Source organism: Channa argus, chromosome 14 (assembly GCF_033026475.1).
Source record: "Channa argus isolate prfri chromosome 14, Channa argus male v1.0, whole genome shotgun sequence".
Lineage (NCBI taxonomy): Eukaryota > Metazoa > Chordata > Actinopteri > Anabantiformes > Channidae > Channa > Channa argus.
This window is the reverse complement of record NC_090210.1, coordinates 1,159,639-1,183,903: the sequence shown is the minus strand read 5'-3', so window position 1 is coordinate 1,183,903 and position 24,265 is coordinate 1,159,639. Positions and strand designations below refer to the sequence as shown.

Sequence of the window (24,265 nt, the reverse complement as noted above, 5' to 3'; positions counted from 1 at the left end):
AAAAGAATCAAAATCAAAGAAGAATCATTTAAAAAGCAGTTTTCAGCTCCCATCAGCCCATAATTATGGTTTAGTAGACAATCTTTACACTCCTAGTAGGTTCAGTAGTTTTTTATAAGGACATTTAACAGTCAATTCAGTACAGAAGGTTCAGTTGGTTCTTATTATTGCTCAAAAACATAATGGATAGGTTTAAAAACAAACTACTGTTATACTGTTAGTTTGAAGTAAGCTACATCTCCCATTTGGATACTGTGTGAAGCAATGCAGTATTTGCCCTTCCACAATGCATTATGAAACATCCGCTGATGTGCTCTCTCTCTCTCTCTCTCTCTCTCTCTATATATATATATATATATATAGAGAGAGAGAGAGAGAGAGAGAGAGAGTCCAGGTGATTTACACCTACATCCTCCTGTTCATCAGGTACCCGACTGTCATAATAAGTTGGCCAAAAGAGGAGATAACAGACATCCACTGACATCAAGACAAGGAAGCTCCTTACATGTCACTGCATGTCACTGGTGCCAAATATTAATTACACTCACTGGTCAATTTATTAGGTACACCTATACACTCTAATGCAATCCAGTACAGCAACTCTGCAATGAATTTTACTTTTACAAGGTATTTTCTCAGTATTCAAGTTGAGAGTTAATTATTCTACTATGTGTTAATTATTCATTAAAGCAAACAATTCAAACTTTGTTTACATAGCACCTTTAATCTCCATCTGAATATCTGATGCAATTTCATTGGACACTTTACATGTGTAATGACAAATCAAGCACTTTACCTTTAACTTTATTGATGAATTTATTTAAAACATGTTTCAAACGAGGGCATGTTTTAATTGGCGGCATTTTATATTAGTAGTGACCAAATTATTCGAATAGACAAAGGTTAATAATATCCATCCTTTCATATAGATACAGCTAATTGGTCAATTTTTAAATTTAGCCACTGTAAGCTATTGCTGCCATCACATCACCTATTATTTCATCACAAACAAGCTTTCATTTAGTAAATCTATTGTCTTTAATTCCATGAAAGAATAAAACAGTCCCACCATGATGAAACACATTTCAGATTTCACAGTCATTGGCAGGTCGAACGTCTGTATCCAAGGCAGAGCCATTCATTGGAAAATTCAACAAAGCCTGGAGCTCTGGTCAGTCCACTTCCTGCACAGACAGGTAAACAATGAGGGATAGTCCAATCGTACAATCTTTGATATTTTACAAAAATCAAAGCTACAGTATTTTACTTTTTCAAATAGTTTATTTCATTTGGAATATGCTTTAAAATATCCTAATATTAAATACATAAATAAATCGTAATAGAGGAGGATGTCTCATCAAACAGCCTGGCTGCAGCATAGACACATTCCCTTATATTCATTTTTTCTGCTTTATTAGTAATTTATAACATTTTTACTGTAATTCCACAAGTCTATCATTTTGCTAAATCTTTAAATTTCTTTTTCTTTTCCGTCTTTTCAGCTTATGTGTAAGTTCAGTGTTGCCACAGCGGATCATTTGTCCGCATGTTGATTTGGCACAGTTTTGGCGCCCTTCCTGGCGCAACCCTCACCAATTTCTACCGGGCTTGGGACCAGCAATGCACCACTTGGATTTAGAATGGGCTGTTGGGCTTTCAGTGTCTTGCCCAGGGACCCTTTGATATGTGGTCTTGAGGAGTGGTCGTTAGGCGCCCACTCTACCACCTGAGCCACTGCCACCCATATACCTATAGAGTTCATGAATTTAAAAAAAGAATTAGCAGTAATGTCCCAGAGAGTAAACACTTACCTTGAATAACTTTGAAGAGGTTACAGTAGTTGGTGCCATTGTCCATCAGGCTGTACACGAACGCAGAAGCAGATGAACCCTGAACAACCAGGTAAAACATATTCATGTCTTTTTGTACAGTGGATTTAGGTAAAAACCTATAAATCACAAACATTTCTTATATTTAATAAAAGGTTATTAGCATTTTTTTAAACTATCTGATTTACCTCTACATGGCAGCCCAAGCCCCTAAATGTGGGGCTCATAGTGAAATTAACGCTTTCAATCTGGCCTGGTCCAGAAGTGTGTTTGGACTGAATGAGAGATGGTGTCACAGGACCGAGCTGAATTCAAACCACAAAAGAGGTATTTTGTTTCTGATGCTTGTTGTTACATGACTGTCATCAAAATAAATCTATGAGAATGACTATTGCTCACCCTGTATGAGGCCGTGGTTTTAATCTGACCCACAATGGCAGTGTTAACCTGATTACATGTCAATCCAAGTATCCTGAAAACAGCAAGAAAAGTAGGCAATATATATCATTTTTCTTGTTCACACTGCATGAAACATTGGCTAAAGGAAAAAAATCACAGATGCATCTTACCAGACAATCTTGCAGTAGGCGTGTGTTGTTTCAGTCGGGCTGCCACCTGAGATGATGCACATTCCCAAAAACAGAACACAGGCCACAACCACAGTCCTCGCAGCCATGATGAAGCTTGTTTCTTGTTCCAGAGGTAACGTTCTCACCAGACAAAGTGTAAAGGCTTCTGCTGTCAGCTTGCCTCTATATACTGTGAGCAACTTGGAAGAACTTGTACACTACTGGCCTGTCACACTGACCCATGGAAAAATGATTTGCATGACCCATAAACACGTGAATTTCATGGCGTCTTTCACACCAGCGTGGTTGAATTTTATAGCTAAGCAACTGAAAAGAAGTCTTTGATATTGAAGAGAGAAAATTATCATTTGTCTGTACTTTTAAACCTGTACGACTGCCAAAACAATGTATTTGTTATTTGTTATTTGTTTACTGCAGCATTTCTCTACTGAGATTAAAATTTCATGATAATTCTGCTGGACCTTTTAATAATATCACCACAAACATTTGTGATGTTGTTGCATTATTGTAACCCCCCCAAAATAAGACATTTTAAATCTTCATGGGCACTTTACAGTGTGTCATTTGGGTCCCGTTTTAGATTTTTTTAAACTTATATAAATATTTACTGAATCTGTTTATACAGCAGCATCCACTTATGGATATCAACAGAGCAAGAACAAGAACCGAAAAAGAAAAAGAAAAAGAAAAAGAAAAAGAAAAAACCTTAATAGCAATTAAAAACCAGCTAACAAAAACTGTTCTCCAGCTACTGTTAATTGTCACAGCTTTGTCCAATCACTTCTCGACTAAATGGTCTGTGCAGATTTGTACGTGTGGTTTTAAAATAGATAATACTTTACAAGACAAATTGATGTCTAAAAATGCCTTAATAATACGGAGCTTTGGTGGACTGCCAAACACTGTGCACCCTTTATTAATATACCTTTGCTAAGGTCCATTAGTTTCAATTAAGGGAACTCTAAGGGTATTTTCACAGCATGTTTCATATAAATGTTGTTTTGCAAACAACTTGCCGCTAATCGTTTTGTAGATTAACTTTGATAAGCTTGTGTGAAACTTGTGTGAAATATATGCAATGAAGAAATTTAGAAAGACTTTGCTCACAGACAGAGCCCTGATCTCAACCACATCAAACATTTCTGTTATGAATGGAACAGTGACTGTGAGCCATATCTTATGACCCAATATTGGGATTGAATTTGAACAAATCCCTGTAGCCAAGTTTGAAATTTTTTGTGGTAAGCTTTCCCAGAAGAGCGGTGGCTGGTATCATCATGCTGATGTCCATGTTTTTCAAACAAGATGTTAACAAGCTAAAAATTCAGACAGTCTAGATCTGCTCATCACAACAATTGGTGGAGGCCACTGCTAAATAACTTGACAAAAGCAACACTGTGTATCACTTTTCATAGAAATGGCCAAATCTTTTGATACATTTGATTATTATGTTTTCGTAATTAAACTGCCCACTGTGGGCTTTGATATTTCTCCTGCAACTGGATCCAATCATCTTTTTGGTTTAACCTATTTTCGATAAAAGTGTTTGTTAAAGAATAATACTGCAATACTGTAAAGCTGCTTTTTTTCCCTGTTTTTATAAATATCTACCCTCCAACAAAGCACTGCAGTGAACATTTCTATGGTAATAATATATTCTTGCATGCCTTCAATATCACAGCAAACCAGGCCTTCCCCAGATTACGGGCTGCTTTTGATGACCTGCAAACTTCCCCATTAAATTTAAAGCTTGTTCTAAATTGCAGAAAAACAAACATGTAAATCAGAAAACTGAAAAATATCTAGTTGCTCCACTCAGTAGACACAACAGCAATTGGAAGAAGTGTCCCTCTTGCTCATGCTCATGAACAGCAAACAGTGCTGTTCGAGAGGTTCTTTCCATTTTTTTCCCTGTTAAAAGTTTGTTGGGGGAAGTTTTTCCATATCTAGTTTAAGGGTCAAAGAACAAAGAGTGAGATTGTTGTTTAGACTGCAATGAACCAAATTGATTATTGACTGGACTTGATGATTGTGTGAATGGCATGTTTTGTTATTATTTTTATTTCTATAAATGTGCAGCATTTCGGTAATTTGCTGTCTATCATATGAGGGTAATGACTTGGGTTGCACATTTTTTTGTATATTGGTTCCACTGCTTTACTTCATTGTAGCATTGAAGTATATGAATAAAACAAACTGTAAAGCTCCTTTCTTTGAACAGTTGTATAATTAGTTTTTTTAACTAATTCGTCTGAAATGTTATGAATGTAAGGCTCACACCAAATTTCAGTTTTTGTGTTTGTACCAACAGTGTTTAGGTGGTTTTATTTTTGTCTAAGAAGCACAGGGGCGTGAAGTAAAAAATGTACAGTAGTACTAGAAAAAGTGTAATGTTAAATCAAATTTTTCTGCCCGTGTTTCTTCTTTGGAGCTTGTACCTCTATTAAAATCTGTAGTTTTTAAGATTGATGTTTGCTTTTTATCACACTTTTCCGCTGTTTTTTGATGAATGAATATTAATGTGATTATTGGTTACAGGTTCTAAGCCCCCTACCGGAAAATTACATACAGTAAAGACCAGAAACAACCGATGAATGACTCCAGTAAACCACTGGCTTGTATTGCCAGTTGTGGTATAATTTACTTTAAAGTCCAAAGGTGAGGGTCATTAGAAAAAACAAGATCTTGTGAACAGTTAAACTGCAAACACAGTAAATGCATCGTCTTTCTGTAGAGGGCACTATAACAGCCTTTAGGATGCAAACAATGTCTCCACTGATAGAGATGTGTATTGCAGGGAATATTTAACAAGCTACATAATATAATAAATGAAGAGAGGAGTAAAAAAGAAAAAGTAAATGCAGTGGTTTAAAAGAGTTCAATGGTGAGTTTAGGGCACAAAAGTACCTGTTTGTATTACATTTTCAAACCATATCCAGTCCCTCTTTACATTAGCATAGAGATCAAACAAAAGCACAAAAATGTGTATCCCACTTTATAAACTAATTAAAAATAGACTTTCTGATAAAAATTTCTGATGAAGAAACGTTTATACTAGCTGAATGTGCATTGAATATTATTTTAATGAAAATATAAACAGGTTAAGTTATTATTATTATTATTATTATTATTATTATTATTATTATTATTATTATTATTATTATTATTATTATATTCATAGGTTTAACTGAGTTTAATTATTGTCGCAGTGAGATATCTGCCCCTCTTCCGGCGCCCTGCTGAACTCTCGCGATAATTCATCATTCCCGTGATGCGTTGCTGTTTTGCTAATCTGGGAGGAAGCGAAACAACCTTATGGGAGGGTTTTTTTTGGAGGAGGAATTCGGACGTCTGTGAACAAAACAAGGTCAATAATATCTTTTAGAATTTGATATACATTTGATATAAAATTAAGATTAAGTGGCCGTCTGCGTCAAACTGTAGCTTTTCTTGCGTTAACATTACATGTTGTTGCCGAGGGATTTTACTTTTCACGAAACTTTTCTAGTTTTAATTCAGCGAACATGCTGCAGATGTCATTCAACTAATTTTCTAATAGTAGCAAGCAACCGATGAACTATATGACAGACTCAACTTTAAATAAGTTCCAGGAATTGCATGTTTAAGTCCAAAGGTCCCTCTGTCATGCACAGTTCAGTGAGTCTGGTCAATGAGTAGTGACCGTGACTTTTTACGAACACGCTTCACTGTTTGATCTGTAAATGTTGTATAGGACTTTTAAAAGGTCACCAAATACATACTATCTCACAACTGTCTTTACTTTGTGTCCTTTCAGATTATTGGTAAACCTGAAAATTTATCTGGGCATCATGTCGGAGCTTTCTGGAAAGGCCCAAAGTGTCCTGGGTCTGTTGGACCCAGACCAGCTGGGCCGCACCTTGACCCATGAGCACCTGTCCATGAGCTTTGAGTTCAACTACTTCCCTCCTCCACAGGGAGATGAGGCGGTGGCAGAGAACCCCTTTCAGATGCAACACATGCACTGGCTCCGACAAAACCCCTATACCTGCATGGAGAACCTGAGGCTGAATGAGGAGATCAGTGCTGTGCGAGAGGAGCTGCTGGCCTACAGGAAGGCCGGCGGAGGGACGATAGTGGAGAACTCCAACACAGGGCTTGACAGAGATGTGAAAACCCTCAAGCAGCTGGCCAAGGAAACTGGGGTCCACATCATTGCCGGAGCAGGGTTCTATGAGGGCAGCACCCACTCTGAGGCCACCAAGAAAATGAGTGTGGAGAAGGTGTGAACAAGTCTGAGGTGTAGCAGCTGCAACTTGAGCTAAAATTGGACTCACACAATTTTGTCAGAGGTTTTAATACAAACGAAAGTCACTTTACACTTTATGCCCCTTCGCCTTTTCTATATTTTGAATTTAATTTTAAATAAAACATAACTTTGTAAATGGGGGGTGACATTTAGTTACTTTTAATAAATTCACAAAACAATTCTAAAAGTATTTTTGACTTTATAAGTGTATAACTTATCATGTGTAAAATAATGGACACATTTTTTTCTTCACAGATGATGCTTTGATATCATAATCAAAGCATCATGATGTGCTCTATTAACATGCATTGAGTCTGGTCAAGAGCCAAACAAATAGAGGATTTAAAAAGGACTAATTGTATTGTACTAATGTGTGTGTTTAATGTAAACTTGCACTGACTAATTTTATTTCTTGCCCATTAGCTCACTGACATCATTGTTAGTGAGGTACTTCATGGAGCAGACGGCACAGATATCTGCTGTGGCGTGATCGGAGAGATCGCCTCCGGGTGGCCCATCACTGAGAGCGAGAAGAAGGTGCTGAAGGCCACAGCTCACGCCCAGGCTCAGCTCGGGTGCCCTGTTATTATTCACCCTGGCAGGAGTCCTGCCGCTCCTTTTGAAATTGTCCGGATTCTCCAGGAGGCTGGTGGTGACATCAGCAAAACTGTCATGTCTCACCTGGACAGGTAAACCTCATACTTAAGCATCTTTGTTGAACACAAATAGTGTGTTGGTGCGACTGAAAGAGTTTAGGAATATAAACAGTTCCAGACCAAGAAATTTTTTTCTTTATCATGTGAGTTACATGCTACTTGTACCCTCTTCACTCAAAACCTTCACTTGAGAACGAAAAAAGGTAACAGCTATTTTTAATCACCTTTTTTTGCTTCTCTTCCTACAGAACAATATTTGATGAGGGTGAACTCCTTGAGTTTGCTAAGCTGGGGAGTTACCTTGAGTATGACCTGTTTGGAACAGAGCTGCTGAACTACACATTTAACCCGGAGGTGGACATGCCCAGTGACAGCCAGAGAGTCAAGATGTGAGTAATACTCGCGGGGTTCACATTGTCTTCAGTGTCACTTCTTCTAGCCACAATTAATATGACCCCTGAAACCTAATCTTAAGTCACATCCACCATTCCTCCTCTAAAACTCTACATCAAAGTCCACCGTTTAGAGCAAAACGCTGCTTTCGCCATTTATTTCTCTATCACAGCTGCTTTAGTGTTTATATTCTGTCTACATTTAACCACAGACACAGGCAGATTGGAAATAATATGTTCTTTAGCTTATATTGTTATTGGTGGTGTTTGTAAGTACTCTTGTTCTTAATGTTTAATTTTGTTCAGCTTGGCGTTCCTGGTAAAGGAGGGCTACGAAGACAACATAGTGATCTCACACGACATCCACACCAAGCACCGTCTGACCAAGTACGGCGGTCATGGCTACTCTCACATCCTGAAGAACATTGTGCCAAAGCTGCTGACGAGGGGCCTCTCTCAGCACCAGGTGGATAAGATCCTCATTGACAACCCAAAATGTTGGTTGACCTTTAAATAAGGCACCAAAAAAAAAATCTAAACTGTAATACAATTATAATTTGATCAATGATGAACTAAACAACACACAATGAAAATTTCAAGGTCTTTGTAATAATCACAGTCTAAAGTGAACCACAAATGTGCTTTCAGACCCTTTGAGCATTAAATGCTCTGCACTTATATAGCACTTTTCTACTTATTGGCACTCAAAACACTTTACTTCACACTTCAACATGTGACCGAAGGAGCTGGGGATTGAACCGACAACTGTGAGATTGGTGGACAACCGCTCTACCTTCCTGCTCCACAGTCGCCCCAACTGTGGTGTAAGCTTCCGGTGTTTATGCAGAAATATGTCATTTAATGTCAATGTTTCTATAATTTTCCACAAAGCCAGAAGTTTTTATCATTATTTTAATGGCAGGCTGTTGTTTTATCCAGCTGAAAGAGTTTTTATAGAGATTCACATTAATATAACTTGATTTTCTTACTAGTGATTACACATTATTCACTTTGTAAGCAAATTACAGAAAGAGTATTATAGTGTCTCTCATTAGCAGTTTATGCCCCCCCCCCACACACACACACAAATCACTTTCCATTCTCTGGAAGCTGCAACTGTATTGGTGCTCACAAATATGGTGCTAATTGAGTTTTTAATGCTACTGTCATCATTGACTTTTGTGTTTGTCACATTTCTGCAAATATGTCTCATGGAAGTAAAATAATAAATGTGTCAGTGATCAGTATGCTGCTCTGCTGTCGACATGTTCTCCTGTTGTCCATCCTTTTAATGAGGTTTGCATTTAATCATGCTCATTATACTGTTAATTTAACTATGTCACTGTTATATCTGTAAACATACTTTCCTTTTGATGCACACTGTGGGACTCTATCTTAAACAGTGGCCACTGGCTTTTATTATCACTATATCCCTATTATTAAATATGATCACATCTTTTGATTGCTTGAAAGCACCATAGTTCCCCACTTTTAAGTGCAGTGCTCCGTGTTATTTGGCATAAGACGAGCCTCTGCCAGATCTTGATAAACTGTATCTGCCTCCTGTCTGTCTGCAGAGGGCACCAGAAACACAGCACTCCACCGATCCAGAGACATCTTCCAAACCGTTCAGTACATTTTCAAATCTTAACCAGCAACTTTTATGTAAAGAGACTAAACATCATACTCAAATTGATATTAATGGTTCAGCTGTTTCTCAGTTTATACCCTTTGGGCATGTTTGTCAGAAATCAGCCATATTGATATATATAATGATATATCAGCCATATTAATCAAAAAGCATTTTCTTTTGTCGTTAATAAAGAGCGCAGAAGTGGGATGCTACTCTTGGCTCATGAGTATAAGCACATTTTGAATTTGTATTTTCATTTTCCATCCCTGTTGCCTTGTCTAGTTTTGAAATATACTCAATTTCCTGTGGTTAATTTGACTTTATATTTTGGCTAAAATTCTAGTTTCCTTTTTGTCAGTCTACCTTTAATTTGGAATTAAAGAGAGGTTCAGAGAAAATGTTTGTTTTAAGCCATGGCCCTTCTAAGGAATAGGCATGTTGTCAACAAATGGATGGCAGGGGCTCACAGGCCTACAGTATGGTCCTGTGCTCAGCCATTTGTTTTGCAGGGATGGTCAGTGGATTGGTGACTATTCACAGGGCAGTTCCCTGTAACAGCTGACCAAATGCTGCTGTGCTCACCATCTGCTGAGCGAGTCTGTCCCTCAAACTCGGCATCATCTTCGCATGTTTGTCTCAGAGGATTAAATTGGGATTTTAGCCAATTTTTGCAGCTAAATACAGTCACCCTTTTGCCTGTAGTGATATTTGACTTAATGTTGCCTTTAGGGCTGTAATTTGTTGTGGTCTTATGAGTATAATGAAATCATCAGGTTTAGTACTGTTTAGTAAGAAATTAATGCACCATCATAAATCAGTGTTACAACTAATAAATAGTCTAGAATTTTGAATTTCTGTGTAAAGCCCTAAAATGCTCAACTCCTTTTTCTACTGTACATACTTTCATAGCAGCGATCAAAATATGACACATATCCAGAAGTGAAGCTATCTTCATGCCCTCTGCCCCCCTTCATGTTATAAACCTGTGTAGACAGATATTATCATGCTGATTTATGTTAAAGTTATTACCCATGTGATTTTGGCCTCCTATTATCTAAATATATACACCAAGCCATTATACCCAATTATTACTTTAGTAATAACCATGACATTACATATTATTTATACCAACACAACAACCCTATTACATGGTTTTTACAAAATGTTACCCATTATTACCCAATTTTTAAAAATGCCTTCTCTATCACCTTATTACCAAGATTAGCCTATTATTAATGTGATATTAGGTAGTTATTCCCCCTGTATTACAGTGTTATTTTGGATAATTGCCCCACTATTACCCTGCTATTAATGAGCTGTACTGACTACTATTGTCTTATTTTGGTACAGGATTCCGTGTTAGCAGAAGTCCCACCCCTACCCATCAATAAAATATATATATTTTTTATATTCAGGGAAAGTTGTATTCTTGTTTCATCTTAAAAAATGAAATAAACACGTGCTTATTTGAAATGGTTTTGTTGATAAAAGAAAAATAAATACAACCCTAATTTCAAAAGAGTTGGGACGATGTGTAAAATGTAAATGAAGACAATGTAATGATTTGGAACTCTCATCAACCTATATTTTATTCACATTAGAACATGACATATCAGATCTTGAAAATTTTACCATTTCATGGAAAATATTAGCTCATTTTGAATTTGATAGCAGCAACACAACATCTAAATAAAGTTGGAACAGGGTGATGTTTACCATTGTGTAGCATTTTAGTGAGGACATCAGTTGCTGGAGTTTTAGGAGAGGAATGTTGTGCCATTCTTGTCTGATGCAGGATTCTAGCTGCTCAACGGTCCTGGGCCTGATGATGACGTTTGATGAGCTGCCAAATGTTTTCGATTGGTGAAAGGTCTGGACTGCAGGCCGGCCAGTTATGCTGATAGACTGTAGAAAATATTAAGCAAATAGTTATGTTTTGAAATATTGTTGTATTCATAATAAGAAGTAAGTGTCACAAAGTGCCTTTGTGGAGGTTAAAAACAGAGCGAGTGGTAGTGCTGTACAGCATAGAACTGAATCTGATAAGCAGGTGTGTGTGTGTGTGTGTGTGTGTGAGTGAAGCATATTGTATTGGTTGAGTGAGGTTGCAGATACCAAAGCACGGAGCTGGAGCCAGCTGTGAGGGACAAATTGCCAGACAACGCACCTGGAAGATACGGCTGCGAAATACAAAGAATGACTGTATAAGATTAGGTGGAGGAAGAGTCAGGCAGTCTGACTCTCCGACACACTTTGTGTTCTGAACCGGAGCTCCGCACATTTTGCATTTGTATCCCTCTATATTTTATACTTAATATTTTGCTGAAGATGAATAAATCAATTGAAAGACCGTCATTGCCCTCTCTTGAATTTGAACAACGCAACGCCGCTGATAACAAGCTGGATGGTCCCTGGATCATGTTTATATATGGTAAATGGTCTGCACTTGTTCCTGAGCCCCCACAGTGATGTCCAGTAGAGAATGGTGCCTGTTTTTATTGCCGCTTGAGGGCCCAAAGACCACACGCATCCAATTTTGACCTTCAGCATTGTCCCTTGCGCACAGATGGAGATGTCACTGACACTATGATGTTGTTTTTGTCGTTTCTAGCTCTCACAATGTTTCTGTTATCAGCTAATGTTTTCCTTACTCCGATCTGGATTAAATGTATTGGTGAGTACCGTGAATTGCACTTTCCTTCATGCAATCTAAAGTGAGCTTTATCAATTTGGTGTTAAAATCTCCCTTTTTTGTCTCATCTGCAAAAACTGAACTAGATCATTGGAACAGACTGTTGGAAAAACCTGAATTGTGTCATCAAGTCAGAGCTAACTGTGAAAGTCAAAAGTTCCCTGTGTCCCGTGGACCCAGACTAGCTGGGTTGCAATATAACCCATGTCCACTTGACCATGAGCCTCAAGTTCTGCTATGTTTCTCCTTTTCCAGGTAGAGAACCCCTTCCAGATGTAATACATGCAGTGGCTAAAGAACATGATCAGTGCTGTGTGGGAGGAACTGCTGGCCTACAGAAAGGCTGGATGTGGCAAGCTGGTGGAAAACACCTCCACAGGCATCGACCAAGACATTTAAACCCTCAGGCAGCTGGCCAAGGACTTCTGCTTTTCCATTCTTCCCTCAAAGTCTTCACCAAAGAAAGACAATTTAAAGGTGTTGGTATTTAATATTGTACAACTTTTATTACATATGTGAGGGGCAGTTTAAATACTTTTGACTTCACATCAAACATTTCCTCTTATATAAAATTAGTATATAGAGTTTGCTAAGCTGGGAGTTACCTGAAGTTTGGAATCCGTTTGAAATAGTGAACCTGAACTGCCCATTTAACCTGGTGGTGGACGTAGTGACAGTTCGAGAGTCAAGAAAGTCAAGTCAAACCGGTGGTTCAAATTGTCTTCACCGTCACTGCTGGGATTGAATGCTCCAGCCTGTAATCACTGACACATCGTGTAATCATTGTGTAATTGTGTGACACAACATATTGTTTTGCCACATATTTTACTGGATAAATTCCCACAAATAAGTGTAATTGTCTAATTTATTTTAATCGGTTCTCTTTATTTTGAGAGAACTTCATCAACTTTAAAGCACCACTGTATGTCAACAGCAGCAAACTGCTGCTTTTGTGTTTTTATTCCCTGTGGAATGAGAGAAAAGTGATTCTGACACAGTGGAGGGATGCATGTGTTTGTGTGGTTGTCAACAGAAGGAATGATGAATGTGCTATGTTGCTTGCAAAATTCTGGCTAAACACATGACTGCAAATAACAAAAGACTTGTTTAATAATGGACAGAGGCCGATTAGAAATAAATATGTTCTTTGGCTTAAACTGTGGTAGTGTTCTGTTCATTTTCCCTCGTTATTCACGCTTCGTGGTTTGTGTTCATCTTTGCATTCCTGGGGGAGGAGGGCTACAAAGACAATATTGTGGTCTGACACAACATCCACGACAAGAAGCATCTGACCAAGTGCGGCAGTCAGTACTACTCTCACATCCTGAAGACCATTGTGCCAAAGATGCTGATGAGGCGCATCTCTCAGCATCAGATGGATAAGATCCTCATCGACAACCCAAAACAGTGACCTTTAAATAAGGCAAAAAAAAAAAAAAAGAAAGACTCGAGGCTTTGATGTACCTATAATTTTATCTTCAAATGATGACCCGAACACGCCACAATGAAAAATTCAAGATCTTTGCAATAATCACAGTCCAAAGAGAACCACACATGTGCTTTCAGACCCTGTGACCAATAATCCTACAGGGCTGTGCATAAATTTGTCTTTGTCAGTGTTTTCGGCACAGCAATTGTCTTATAACTTTGCAATTTCAATGGAAAATAATTACAGGCTGTTGTTTCATCCAGCTGAAAGTTTTTTTTTTATAGAGATCCACATTAATTAAAACTTAATTTTATACTTGTGATAACACATTATTCACTTTGTAAGCAAATTGTAAAAAAAAGGATATCACAGTGCCTCTTGTTAGCAGTCTTGTTTTGGTCCCATGTATGCAAAAAAAAAAAAAAAAAGAGAGAAACAGCTATCACTTGAGTGCAGTCTAACACAGATCTTCTCCCTCCTCTGGGGGTTGCATCTACAGTGGTGCTAACATATATGGTGCTAATTGAGTTTTCACTTTTAATGCTTCTTCCTAAGTGACATTTGCAAACACATTTTATGGAAGGAGGATTACGAGCGTGTTAGTGATCAGTATGCTGCTCTGCTCTGGACACAATGTGGGTTTGTTAGATGAGTTGTCCTGTTGCCCCTCAGTGGGGGCCTTGGTGTCTATGGGAGGCTGACTGGCTGGCAGGCCCAGATGAAGGACATGTTCTCCTTTCATCTGGGAACAGGTGGCCTCACAGGGTGACTTCACCACATGATCAATGGCATGATCGCCACAGATGTGCTCGCAGGACAACTATATACCTTTGATTAATCTCCTGAGAGCATTAGAAAATTAGGATTTAACTTTACATTGTGTTTTACATTTTCACAGTTCTCTCTGGAGAAGCTTAACCACTAGTAGTCAGATCGATGTATGTTGTCAAGCTGGAGGTAATATTTTTGTGTGTGTGGCTATCGCTGCCCAATTTTGTGATAATGACTAACAACCAGATCACCCTGTTGCCCCAACCAGCTGTCATATAGAGACAGACATTTAAAATCACTTTCAATGATCATTTTGTGACAGTGCTGCAGTGTGAACGTGATAATTGCCTTGTACATATCTTTTTATGAGTTAAAATTGTTGTTGTTTTTTAATCATGCATCACTACAGTTTTCAACATTTCAATCAAAATGCCACAACTAGTAGATATTGTTCAAAATAAAGCACACGAATGGATGCACAACACTCTAAACCATAGTGGCTGTGTCTTTTAGCAACAACAATCCAGTGTTAAAGGTCAGTACATTTAGCTTATAGTCTACATTCATTCAGTACTACAGCAGCTACAGTATGTTTGACATATCAGCAAAGATAATTTGTAAAGCTAAAGAGTTCACTTAGTGCAACAGCAACACTAATCAATCTGACAAGGGTACAGTTCCACTGTATAAATAAAAATTCCTTATTACTATCCTGCAATTAAAATGTAAGCTCCCAAAGTACAGTTTTTTTTCTTTTGAATGATTCCACATCATCCTTGACTCTTATGCAACAGGGAAAGGATGAGCTCTGTCTCTAATAGTCCAACTTTGAATAGAGCATGAGCGATGAAGCGAGCTGTATGTAGAGCAGATATTCCTCCTCGGCAGATCTTGTCCCTGTTTCAATCAGCGTATAACATGAAGCCGGAAAAGGTGCTGTACTTGTTGTTGTTGCCTCCGTGCGCCTTACCACCGTCCAGTTTGATGTAAATCTCATCACCGGGCTCGAGGTGCAGGACAACACTGTTGCTGGCGTAGTCGTAGTTCTGGTCGGCGTCCTGCGCGATGGCGCTGGCTCTAACCTGGAAGGCAACATTTAACATTTCTGGTGGTGAAACGTGTCTTTACTTTGAGATCTCAACCGCGGGCAGCTCCGTAAACATCACAGCTCCAAAACCGACAGACCACCAACAACAAAACTACTCTTCAACAACTCTTTTCACATTAAGTTTTAGAGATTTTTTTTTTTAGATCTTCTTATATGCGTAAAAAGACAATAATTCAAAATGTGTCTTTTAAATGTGTATGATAAGCAAATAATAAAAAGTGAAGTCAACAAATTAAAGATTTGTTTTACATAATTATATCCTGAAGTGTGCTACCTGGTTGTTTTTGCAGAGGTCAGCCCACATGCTGGTTCCATCCCCGCCTCTCATCAGCACATGGTAAACAAAGAAGTAAATCCCCGGTATTGAGCAGGTGAATTTCCCTGTAGAGGGGTCATAGTGGTTGCCAAGGTTTGTGACTACGTCGTCGAACTTCAGCACTTCGTATCCCTCGTGCTGCTTCTTCAGTCCTGCATAAAACGCTATCTTTGGCACTGTGTTGTAGGTGGCAGCGCTGATGGCACCAGTTGGCCCATTGGCTCCGGGTGCTCCAGGTGAACCCGGAGAGCCAGGAGCTCCTCTTTCCCCGGGAGGACCAGCTGGTCCAGGTGGTCCGGGCTCTCCAACCGGCCCCCTGGGACCCATCCTTCCGACGCGCCCTGGCTCTCCTTGAGGACCTTGGATGAACGTCGGAAGTGACTGAACCAGGCGGTTGTCTTTGATCGGGTTGGTTGCTTTGGCCGCGGAAGTGACCGCGGTCCCGTGAGAGTCGCATACCATTTGACAGGATCCGAGCATCTCGTAGCGCGCAGGAGTCCCGGCGGAATTCACCACGACCGGGATCAGAACCACCAGCACCAGCACCAGCGCGACGCCACAAACACCAGTTGCGATCATCTGCGCTCTGCGGATTCGCGGTGTTCTCCGGATGGAATGGTCTTCCAGCCTGCTTGTGGGCGATATTTTTGCAGAGGGAAGAATCTGACCTGCTATTGTATGTTGGAGGCAAAATAGTCATTTAAGTATGTTTGCGCAAAAGTTACCATCCACAACTTTTACGCGTTGCAGAATCCGTCAAACTGGTTCATTTCCACCTTCTCACGCAAGATAAACAACAACCATCGCCTTTCTGAGATAGGAAAAAAAAGGATTAATGCGGTTTGTGATTGTGCAGCACAAAGTCAGCTACACAAGTTTCTGCCCACCATGCCACAGGAGAGAATGGGCTAGAAATTAAGCGTTACCCTTTTCCGTGTTTGGAGAGTGAGGGGAGGGGTAGAGGTGATGGATGGGATAGAATCCATGCATTTCCTTAATCAAAAGAGAGAAAGTGAACAACATAAACCACGGATCCAACTTTGAAGATTTGAAATTTTATTTATGCATCTTGGTGCTGTCAGGTAGTCACACTTTGTGTGTGTGTTACTTTTCCCAATGATTATTGTTTACGTTACATCCCTAAACATGTTCTCAGCTCTAAAGGTCTTGAGCATAATTAAGCCCATTAAAGACAAAAAGCTATATTCCTTTGGCACCTGCTCACAGCTCAGTGGCTCCCATTGTCCAATTTATCATTTGGAAAAAAATCTATATAGCCACTGAAAGGAAGGAGGGAGTCACTGGCAGTGAATGATGATTTCATGCAGATATACTAAAGAAAAGACTGAATACTGAGGCAGTGTGAGTTAAAATAGGGTCAAATCAATTAATTACCAGTGGGAATTTGTTATTAGCAGCTGTACATTTCCAAATCTCAAGTGTTGCTTTCAATATTAGTTTAAATAATTGAAAGATTGCTTAACATGTACAACTGGATTTTCCATCCTTTTAAATGGATCCAAAGAGTTTACATTGACTTCCAAGATTTGAAACTTTTTAGCACTCAGGCTGTTGTGGGGTTTGAGTGATGAAGGGCTAATTCTTAGTGAGGAGAGCAGATGATGATGCGCTCATGAATGCACAGGGTGTCAGTATATGTCCAGTTGACACCTCACAGCCAGGTAGAGAGGAAGAAATCAGCAGGAAGGACAAACACAGATTGTTTTGTGGTGTTTGGGATGTGCTAATTACACTGGGAAGGATTCTATGTAAGCTGAAATCAGGAATTTGCCAGACAGATAATTTGACACTCTTAAAAAGACATGTTATATGAATAATGCGGTTTTATATGATTACATTTTTTTCAAATCTTATTTAGTTACAGAATTTGCTTATGTGTAAAACATGAAAACATGTGCAGTACATGGGCCCTGATCCCATTCGCACAGTTACTTACAAACTTTTTCACTTGTACACCAATGTCCAGAAAACAAACCTTTCAGTCACAGGTTTTCTTCTTCAACCTTCAGGCCGTCACTGTCCTCAGCATTTCTTGACCTTGGAGTTCAGCTTGTATCTCTTTGGAAGGTGTTCTTTGTTTTTTGTCCACCATTCCCATTACACTTCCCTCTGGTCAATTTTCCTCATGCAAGCATCTCCAGGGAGGTCGTTGACAGTCCAATGGACTTTAAAAATCTTAAATATATTAGTAGTGAAGTGAATCACATGAACATAAAGCTGCTTGGAGATGGCCCCGGCCTTAACCCAATCCCTAACATGCTTGTCTATTGGTGATCTTCTCAAAAAGGTGTTTAGGGTGGTGAACACAAACAGCAAAGTGACTTCGTTCCTCCACTGAAAAGCCTGAATGAGAAGCGACATAATTGAAGACATGATTGTCTAATGTTAAATACAGAAAACAGTTTAAGTATCACTATAATTATTTACATTCCTTTCTGTGGGTACCTGTACATCTATCCAGGCCGTGTTTAAATGTCACAGTAATATAGTCAGTAATGTATCTCTTTTCATTATATTTTTGCTTTATTCCATGACAGATGTCCCAAACCATACTGAGGCATAAACTAATACAGATGCTTTTAATTTAATCACTTTTCAGTAGAAATACAGTATTGTTTCACTGATAGTACCAACAGTTTCTCCATCTCTGTATGCAGCCTCCACATGTGGTATTTTTACAGCGTAGATGCATCACAGACATTTGCCAGTAACAAAGCCCATAACATAGGATATGTGCAGATGCAAAACAAATAATAAACTTGGTAAATGAAAGGACAATACATTTACATATAATTTACATATAAGTTACATATACCTTTGTCACATATACGTATAGTTACATATAATTTAGCCATAATTTTTGGGACAAAGATTTGAGAACAAACTTTAAGATTCAGAGACTATTTCATCCAATGCTTTCCCAGAGTATATGACCATCACTGCTGATGAATGTTTTGTGATACTACATATGCTCTTTTCATTGTGCCCAAGTGCAACCAATAATACACCTGGATCTGTCCATTACCAAATATTTTAATTTACACAAATGTGCCCACTTCTTGTTTAGATCCTAAAGTATAGTTTCACCAATTCACGTAGACAAGGGATGTCATAGAAGCATCTACACTAATGCCAATAGCTTGATTTATTCTCCAATGTTTTAACTTACATTTTTAAAGAGCAGCATTTATTCTCATCTTTTCCACTTTATTCTCAAAATGATTAAATGCAAAAAGTATTTTTTTTCCCAATGTGGCCTTAATACTATGTCACGGTGACATGATTCAATGTATGAACAGCTGGGAAACTGCCAGGAAGGGATCCCAAGGCTGCATTGTATGATGGTTGTAAGTGTTGTCATGTAGTCCACCACCAACTCCTCCGTTAAGTGATGGTCATTCCAGTAGATAGAGATTTTATTTACTCAACTCTTAAATCAGATTCATGACCTAAACTAGGCTACTTGGCCTCTCTCTCATTCTCTGATTTCCAAACATTCTTCAAACGACACTCACGCTGAGTCAATCAGATGTGTTTGTTTGTTGTTCGAAACTCTATAATAAATAATATCTAAGAATTCCCCCCCAAACATTAACATAATTGCTGCATGATCATCACGAATAAACCTATTTAGATTAAAAAACACAGAGAAAAATATCTTCATGAAGAAGTAGACTTAATTATACTTGCAAGAATGAATATCTGAACTGAATACATACAATAAAATCGCAGATTTAAAGCATATTTCCTTTTATACACCACATTTATATCAGATGTGTCGTGATATTTAATGTTATTCACGCACCTTGATTCTATAGTTTGTGAGGGCACTGCATGTGAGCTAAAACACCTCATTATTACTTAAAGAACACATTTTCTGTGGGAAGGGTGCAAAGTGGTAAATACAATAATATATAATAGAATAGTATAGAAACCCCCACATGCAGAATGACACGCACACACAAACACAGTGGGACATACTGTGGCTCTGAGTCAGTGAGCACTTGTTAGTGGTCAGGCTCTTTCCCTCCACTTGGCACAAGCCTCTTAGTGACTCAGGGAGACTTGTTGACCAGGAGCCAGAGTGAACAGTAGTGTCAAAATCCACCAAAAGCTGTGGGAAGAAGGTACAACTTGTAGAAGAAGGCTTTTCACCGTATCACATCGAGTGAAACTGTACATTTCTAATAAATCTCACATGTGTCCAAAGTTGACTTTTAACACTCTTTACAAGCATAAGATCTTAGCAACTCAGCTCACCTCCGCCACTCTATCAGAAAATTCCTCCGGTGGTGAAGAGCACTGACAGGTTGATTTGAGTCTTGGCTTTGGAGTTCATTTACAAACAGTCAGGGAGTCCTGGGAGAGCCTGATGATTTTTGACATCCGGACAAGCAGATGTTCGGAGGACATGAATAAAACATACAGCCCATCCGACCACAGTCCAGAGACTTTCCGAAGGTCTAATGAAATATGAGGCGTTGTTTCGATACACACACACAAAAACCCTTTGTCAGATAAGTGTGATGCTACATGAAATATGCATAACATTTATATAGTCTTGGGTTCAGTTGTGGTTATGACAATCAAAGCTGAGACAGGTTTGTCAAACCATTTTAGTAGTGAATGGGAGGGAAACTGAATGGACCTCTCATTACCAGCCAGGAATATAAAGAGAAATATTATGTGACCACTGACACCCAAGTGTTTATCAACTGATAAAACACCATGTGTCTCGGTGATAAAATACATGTCCTTCAATACTTTTCACATGTTCTGCTCTTTCAAAATTTGAGTGTTTATTTCACTTTTACACAGAAAAGCTAATGAAAAGACTGAAGCTCGTCAGTTCAGCTCAGCAGGGGGGTAACAGAATGCGTTACCACACCACCCACTCAAAGCTGGTCCTGTTCTGTATTTAAGATGGAGAAGCAATCATAGTCATCCAAGGTGGGACTTTAGCTGGATACCAAAGAGCAGAGCTTTTCATTCAAGTGAAAATCAAGGTGTGATTGGTGATTGTTTTGTTCTGTGTTATTATTTTCTACAAGTTGACGGGGAAACAATTGCTTTAAAACCTTTATTTTCGTTTGTGTGCGTGTCCTTGTGTCACATTAGCACTGTTCTTTTAAATCTTCTGTCTTCAAAAGCGTGGGAGGAAATGTTTTCATTGTGCTCCGTTTTTGTGTTGACTGCTAAAAGAATACAGGCAGTTCTGATTTGTAAATCAATAAAAAAAGAGCAAGGTTTCAGAATACTGTGAATTTATAGTTAAAGCGTAGCAGGCGAGGGAAACATACAAATAAAAATTGTGATTATTCAGATGATGAAGTACACTCCAAGCCATTTAAAGGACAGCATTTAGAGGAAAAGAGATTTTGAGGATATCTTGGCCAACCTTGAGAAATTAATAAAATATTTTAAAGTCCTTGTCATGATGTCCGGATTTTCTGTTAACATTTCTTAACGGGTAAGTTTTGTCGATAATTTAATTTTTCCTGTAATTTTGAGACATGTTGTTGGTATTTTGGAGCTATGTTTCATTTTGTCTGTCCAGGCTGTACCCTGCTGTTTGCCCAGTGACAGCTGGGATCAGCTTCCACCTCTCAGAACCCTTAATAGGATAAGTGATGGATGGATAGATTTATTTTTTGCTGCATCAAGATAATGACCCTTACTTCTGGAAAATATTTAAAACAAGTTCATTTCTGTCTCTGCAAAATGGTGGCATTAGTATATATATATATATATATATATTATGTTTTATTTTTTGGACTCTAGCAAGGGGTCCTCATGGCATTTCTTTATGTGTAGTACTATGTGCTATAAAGCTGTTTTCATGATTGAGTTTTTTCTTTGTCTCATGCATGTGTCCTTTTTTTAATTATGGGTCCAACAGTTTTGCCACAAGGTCTCACACTATTGCAATGACCTGCAAGTGGCAGTAACACACTAAGGTATGAGTCAGCGTGCTAGCAAAGGAAGTAAATGACAAGACATAAAGTTTGTAAAAGTGATAGTAAACCATTCAGGAACTAAACTTTAAAGAACAACATCTTTTTTGCAAATGTTTTAACTACTTGAGCGCATTTGTTTGACAGCATGACACTGAATTTTAAAGCACTGTTTGGTTTATAACTTCAAAGGGCACCTTTAATTAAGCCATAAAGAGAAAAGACAGCATGAGACAATGCTGTGATTAATTAAGCTGTTATCCGCAACTTTCACACAAAAACACTTTGAGCTTCATTAGTAGATTAAACCATTGCCAAGTTGTATAATGTACAAAAGATAGTAGTTAAAGTAACACATGCAAAGGTCTCTTGCAGTTAGCTATTAGCTGTCCTTTGGTCATCACCAGTTGAATACTGCTACTGACTGCTGTAGTTTACATTTAACTATTTATGACTGTGTGAACTATTTATGACTGTAATAGTACTTCATCTTACTAATTCACTGTTTTTTGTTTTTGTGTATCTGTCCTTCAGCAGGAGCTCAGAGCCACAGATGTCATCACTCACACACAGTGTGTGAATAAGCTGTTGAATCATGAGTTGCAGCTTGTGAGAGGTTCAGTGACAATATATAAGTCCTACAAAAATAGAAGAGTGTTTTGACCGGAGCCCAAAGAAAGCTGCAAAGAAGGCGAATAGCTTAAAACAACTATTTGAAATTATACTAAAAACTACTTAACTGAGGTGCAAATGGATGACAATTAATATTCTACAGTGTGAAAACAGTATGAAAACAGGCCCTGTTGTTGCCACAACCAATGTTATGGTCTTGTTTTCTTTCTCATGATCCGATTACACACAAACTTTGCCACAGTTTGCCTCACACACACTTACACACACATCTGATTTCTCTTTTAGTCTCCTACTCATTTAAGCCATCTACTCCCTCCAGTCTTTGCCAACACTTTGGTTTTCCAAGAGCTCCATTTCTGCCAAGCTCCAATTTCCCTTAGGCGTCCACTTGTTTAGCTAACCCTCATTTAGATCATGCTTAGTCACTCTAAGTCTATTTAATTCTATTAAAATTTAAATCTGACTCTAACTGGAAAAACTCATCATGAGGAGAGTTTTCACCAACGGTTTAGACATTGCCATCCAAAGGAGTTTTTGGTTGACCAAGACACAACCTCCATAGTATGAGCAAGGATCAGTTTTAGTTGAACCTCACTACATTTCAGAGTAATGTACAATGAAAAGGTCCCTGAATTTTAATGCATTAGTAATAACATTTATTGGTAATATCTCAGACAACACCTAAAAATTATTCATTTGCCCTAACTAGTACTTTCAGTGCTAGTAAGAGTACTTCACTGACTACTACCAGTTTAAATCTCAGGATGTAGTTTTTCAAATATTATATATTTTAAATAAGGGTAAATTCACGGCACCTTTTCACAGCAACACACAAAAAACAAGGACAAATTTGACTAAGGCTCTGTAGTTGTTTGAGTAACTCACTCTAAGGAAATGCCTGGTCCGCATTCCAGGAATGTTTTGATTGATCACAATAAAACTTTATGTAACCTGGAATACAGGATTACAACAAAGGATTATAACAAAACCAAATCCCCAACGCAACAAAAAATAAGTAGATTGATTTTCTTCGAGATGTCAATCGATGCAGTGTTTGGCTGATGGCATCAGAGGGCGGAGTGTCACATTTTCTACCGATGAGATTGAGCGGCAGCGAGGGGCTTAGTGGCAAATAGAATGGAGGAGTGTAAACATACCGAGGGCCGCAAGAGGCCGATCAATGCCTCTAGTCTGGGATTGATTAATTACCCCAAGAAAGAGACTGAGGTGTGAGGGCACCAGAGAAACCTGATCAGAAGAAGATTTATCATCCAATCTCTGTATCATCACTCCCTCCCTCTGTTTTCTCTTGTCTTACTTTTTCAGATTTGCCCTTCTCTATGTGCTGCCATGTGAAAATGTAAGTCACTCCTTAACATGTAAAGATTTCCACCCATCATTTATATCTATTACCATTAATTAGTTAATGTCCCCCCCTTAACATGAAGTAGCACTGGTCCACAGAAAAGCACAAAGAAAATAAATTGTCAAGTACTTTTACCTTTAATACTTTGATTAAAATATAAATCATGTACTTACTTACTTTTACTTAAGTAGAAGTTTCAGTGGCTACCTACACGTATAATATGCTCAGGCCTACTTTGTTACAGGATACGCCATGTTAACTGAGGAAATTTTAAGATGCTGGTGGGTGGATTGTTTTGTCTTTGGACAGAACCAGTAGATATATTTTTTATATATTGATGATGGGTAAAAATTTGTGTGCAGCTGTTATTATTCAGATCTATTAATGAGGGTTCAGATGCTGATGGGTGGCTTTTTGTGTTCCAGAATAATTATTGTCTTCTAGCAGTATATTCATAGTTCTTTAATGAAAAGCAAAATCAAATAAGACTTTTTAGCCCAAGAATAATTTGTGTTCATTAAATGTTTGTAGTTCAAAATGAAAAGTAAGAGGTCATAACACTGCAACTTAGGAAAACATAAAAACAG

General features: G+C 38.4%; 2 protein-coding genes across 2 annotated transcripts; one reads left to right on the top strand and one right to left on the bottom strand.

Moving 5' to 3' along the window:
• The first annotated feature begins 5,672 nt into the window (after positions 1-5,672).
• pter (phosphotriesterase related) lies at positions 5,673-9,026 on the top strand. Its single transcript, XM_067475250.1, has 5 exons — positions 5,673-5,786; positions 6,216-6,681; positions 7,131-7,396; positions 7,612-7,752; positions 8,062-9,026. The coding sequence occupies exons 2-5, from the start codon at positions 6,250-6,252 to the stop codon at positions 8,270-8,272; spliced, it is 1,050 nt and encodes a 349-aa protein (XP_067331351.1). The 5' UTR covers positions 5,673-5,786; positions 6,216-6,249; the 3' UTR covers positions 8,273-9,026.
• A 4,491-nt stretch (positions 9,027-13,517) lies between these two features.
• Positions 13,518-16,622, bottom strand: c1ql3b (complement component 1, q subcomponent-like 3b). The gene is made up of 2 exons (XM_067475652.1): positions 15,663-16,622; positions 13,518-15,362 (listed from the first exon to the last, which is right to left on the bottom strand). The coding sequence occupies exons 1-2, from the start codon at positions 16,281-16,283 to the stop codon at positions 15,183-15,185; spliced, it is 801 nt and encodes a 266-aa protein (XP_067331753.1). The 5' UTR covers positions 16,284-16,622; the 3' UTR covers positions 13,518-15,182.
• Positions 16,623-24,265: the final 7,643 nt, after the last annotated feature.

What these genes read in the sequence shown, in the direction of transcription:
- c1ql3b (XM_067475652.1), bottom strand. Translation starts at nt 16,283, where the DNA reads ATGATCGCAACTGGTGTTTGTGGCGTCGCGCTGGTGCTGGTGCTGGTG. An exon ending in ACCTCTGCAAAAACAACCAG is followed by an intron (nt 15,363 to 15,662) that starts GTAGCACACTTC and finishes GTTGCCTTCCAG; the next exon opens with GTTAGAGCCAGCGCCATCGC.
- pter (XM_067475250.1), top strand. Translation starts at nt 6,250, where the DNA reads ATGTCGGAGCTTTCTGGAAAGGCCCAAAGTGTCCTGGGTCTGTTGGAC. An exon ending in AGAAAATGAGTGTGGAGAAG is followed by an intron (nt 6,682 to 7,130) that starts GTGTGAACAAGT and finishes CTTGCCCATTAG; the next exon opens with CTCACTGACATCATTGTTAG. An exon ending in GTCATGTCTCACCTGGACAG is followed by an intron (nt 7,397 to 7,611) that starts GTAAACCTCATA and finishes CTCTTCCTACAG; the next exon opens with AACAATATTTGATGAGGGTG.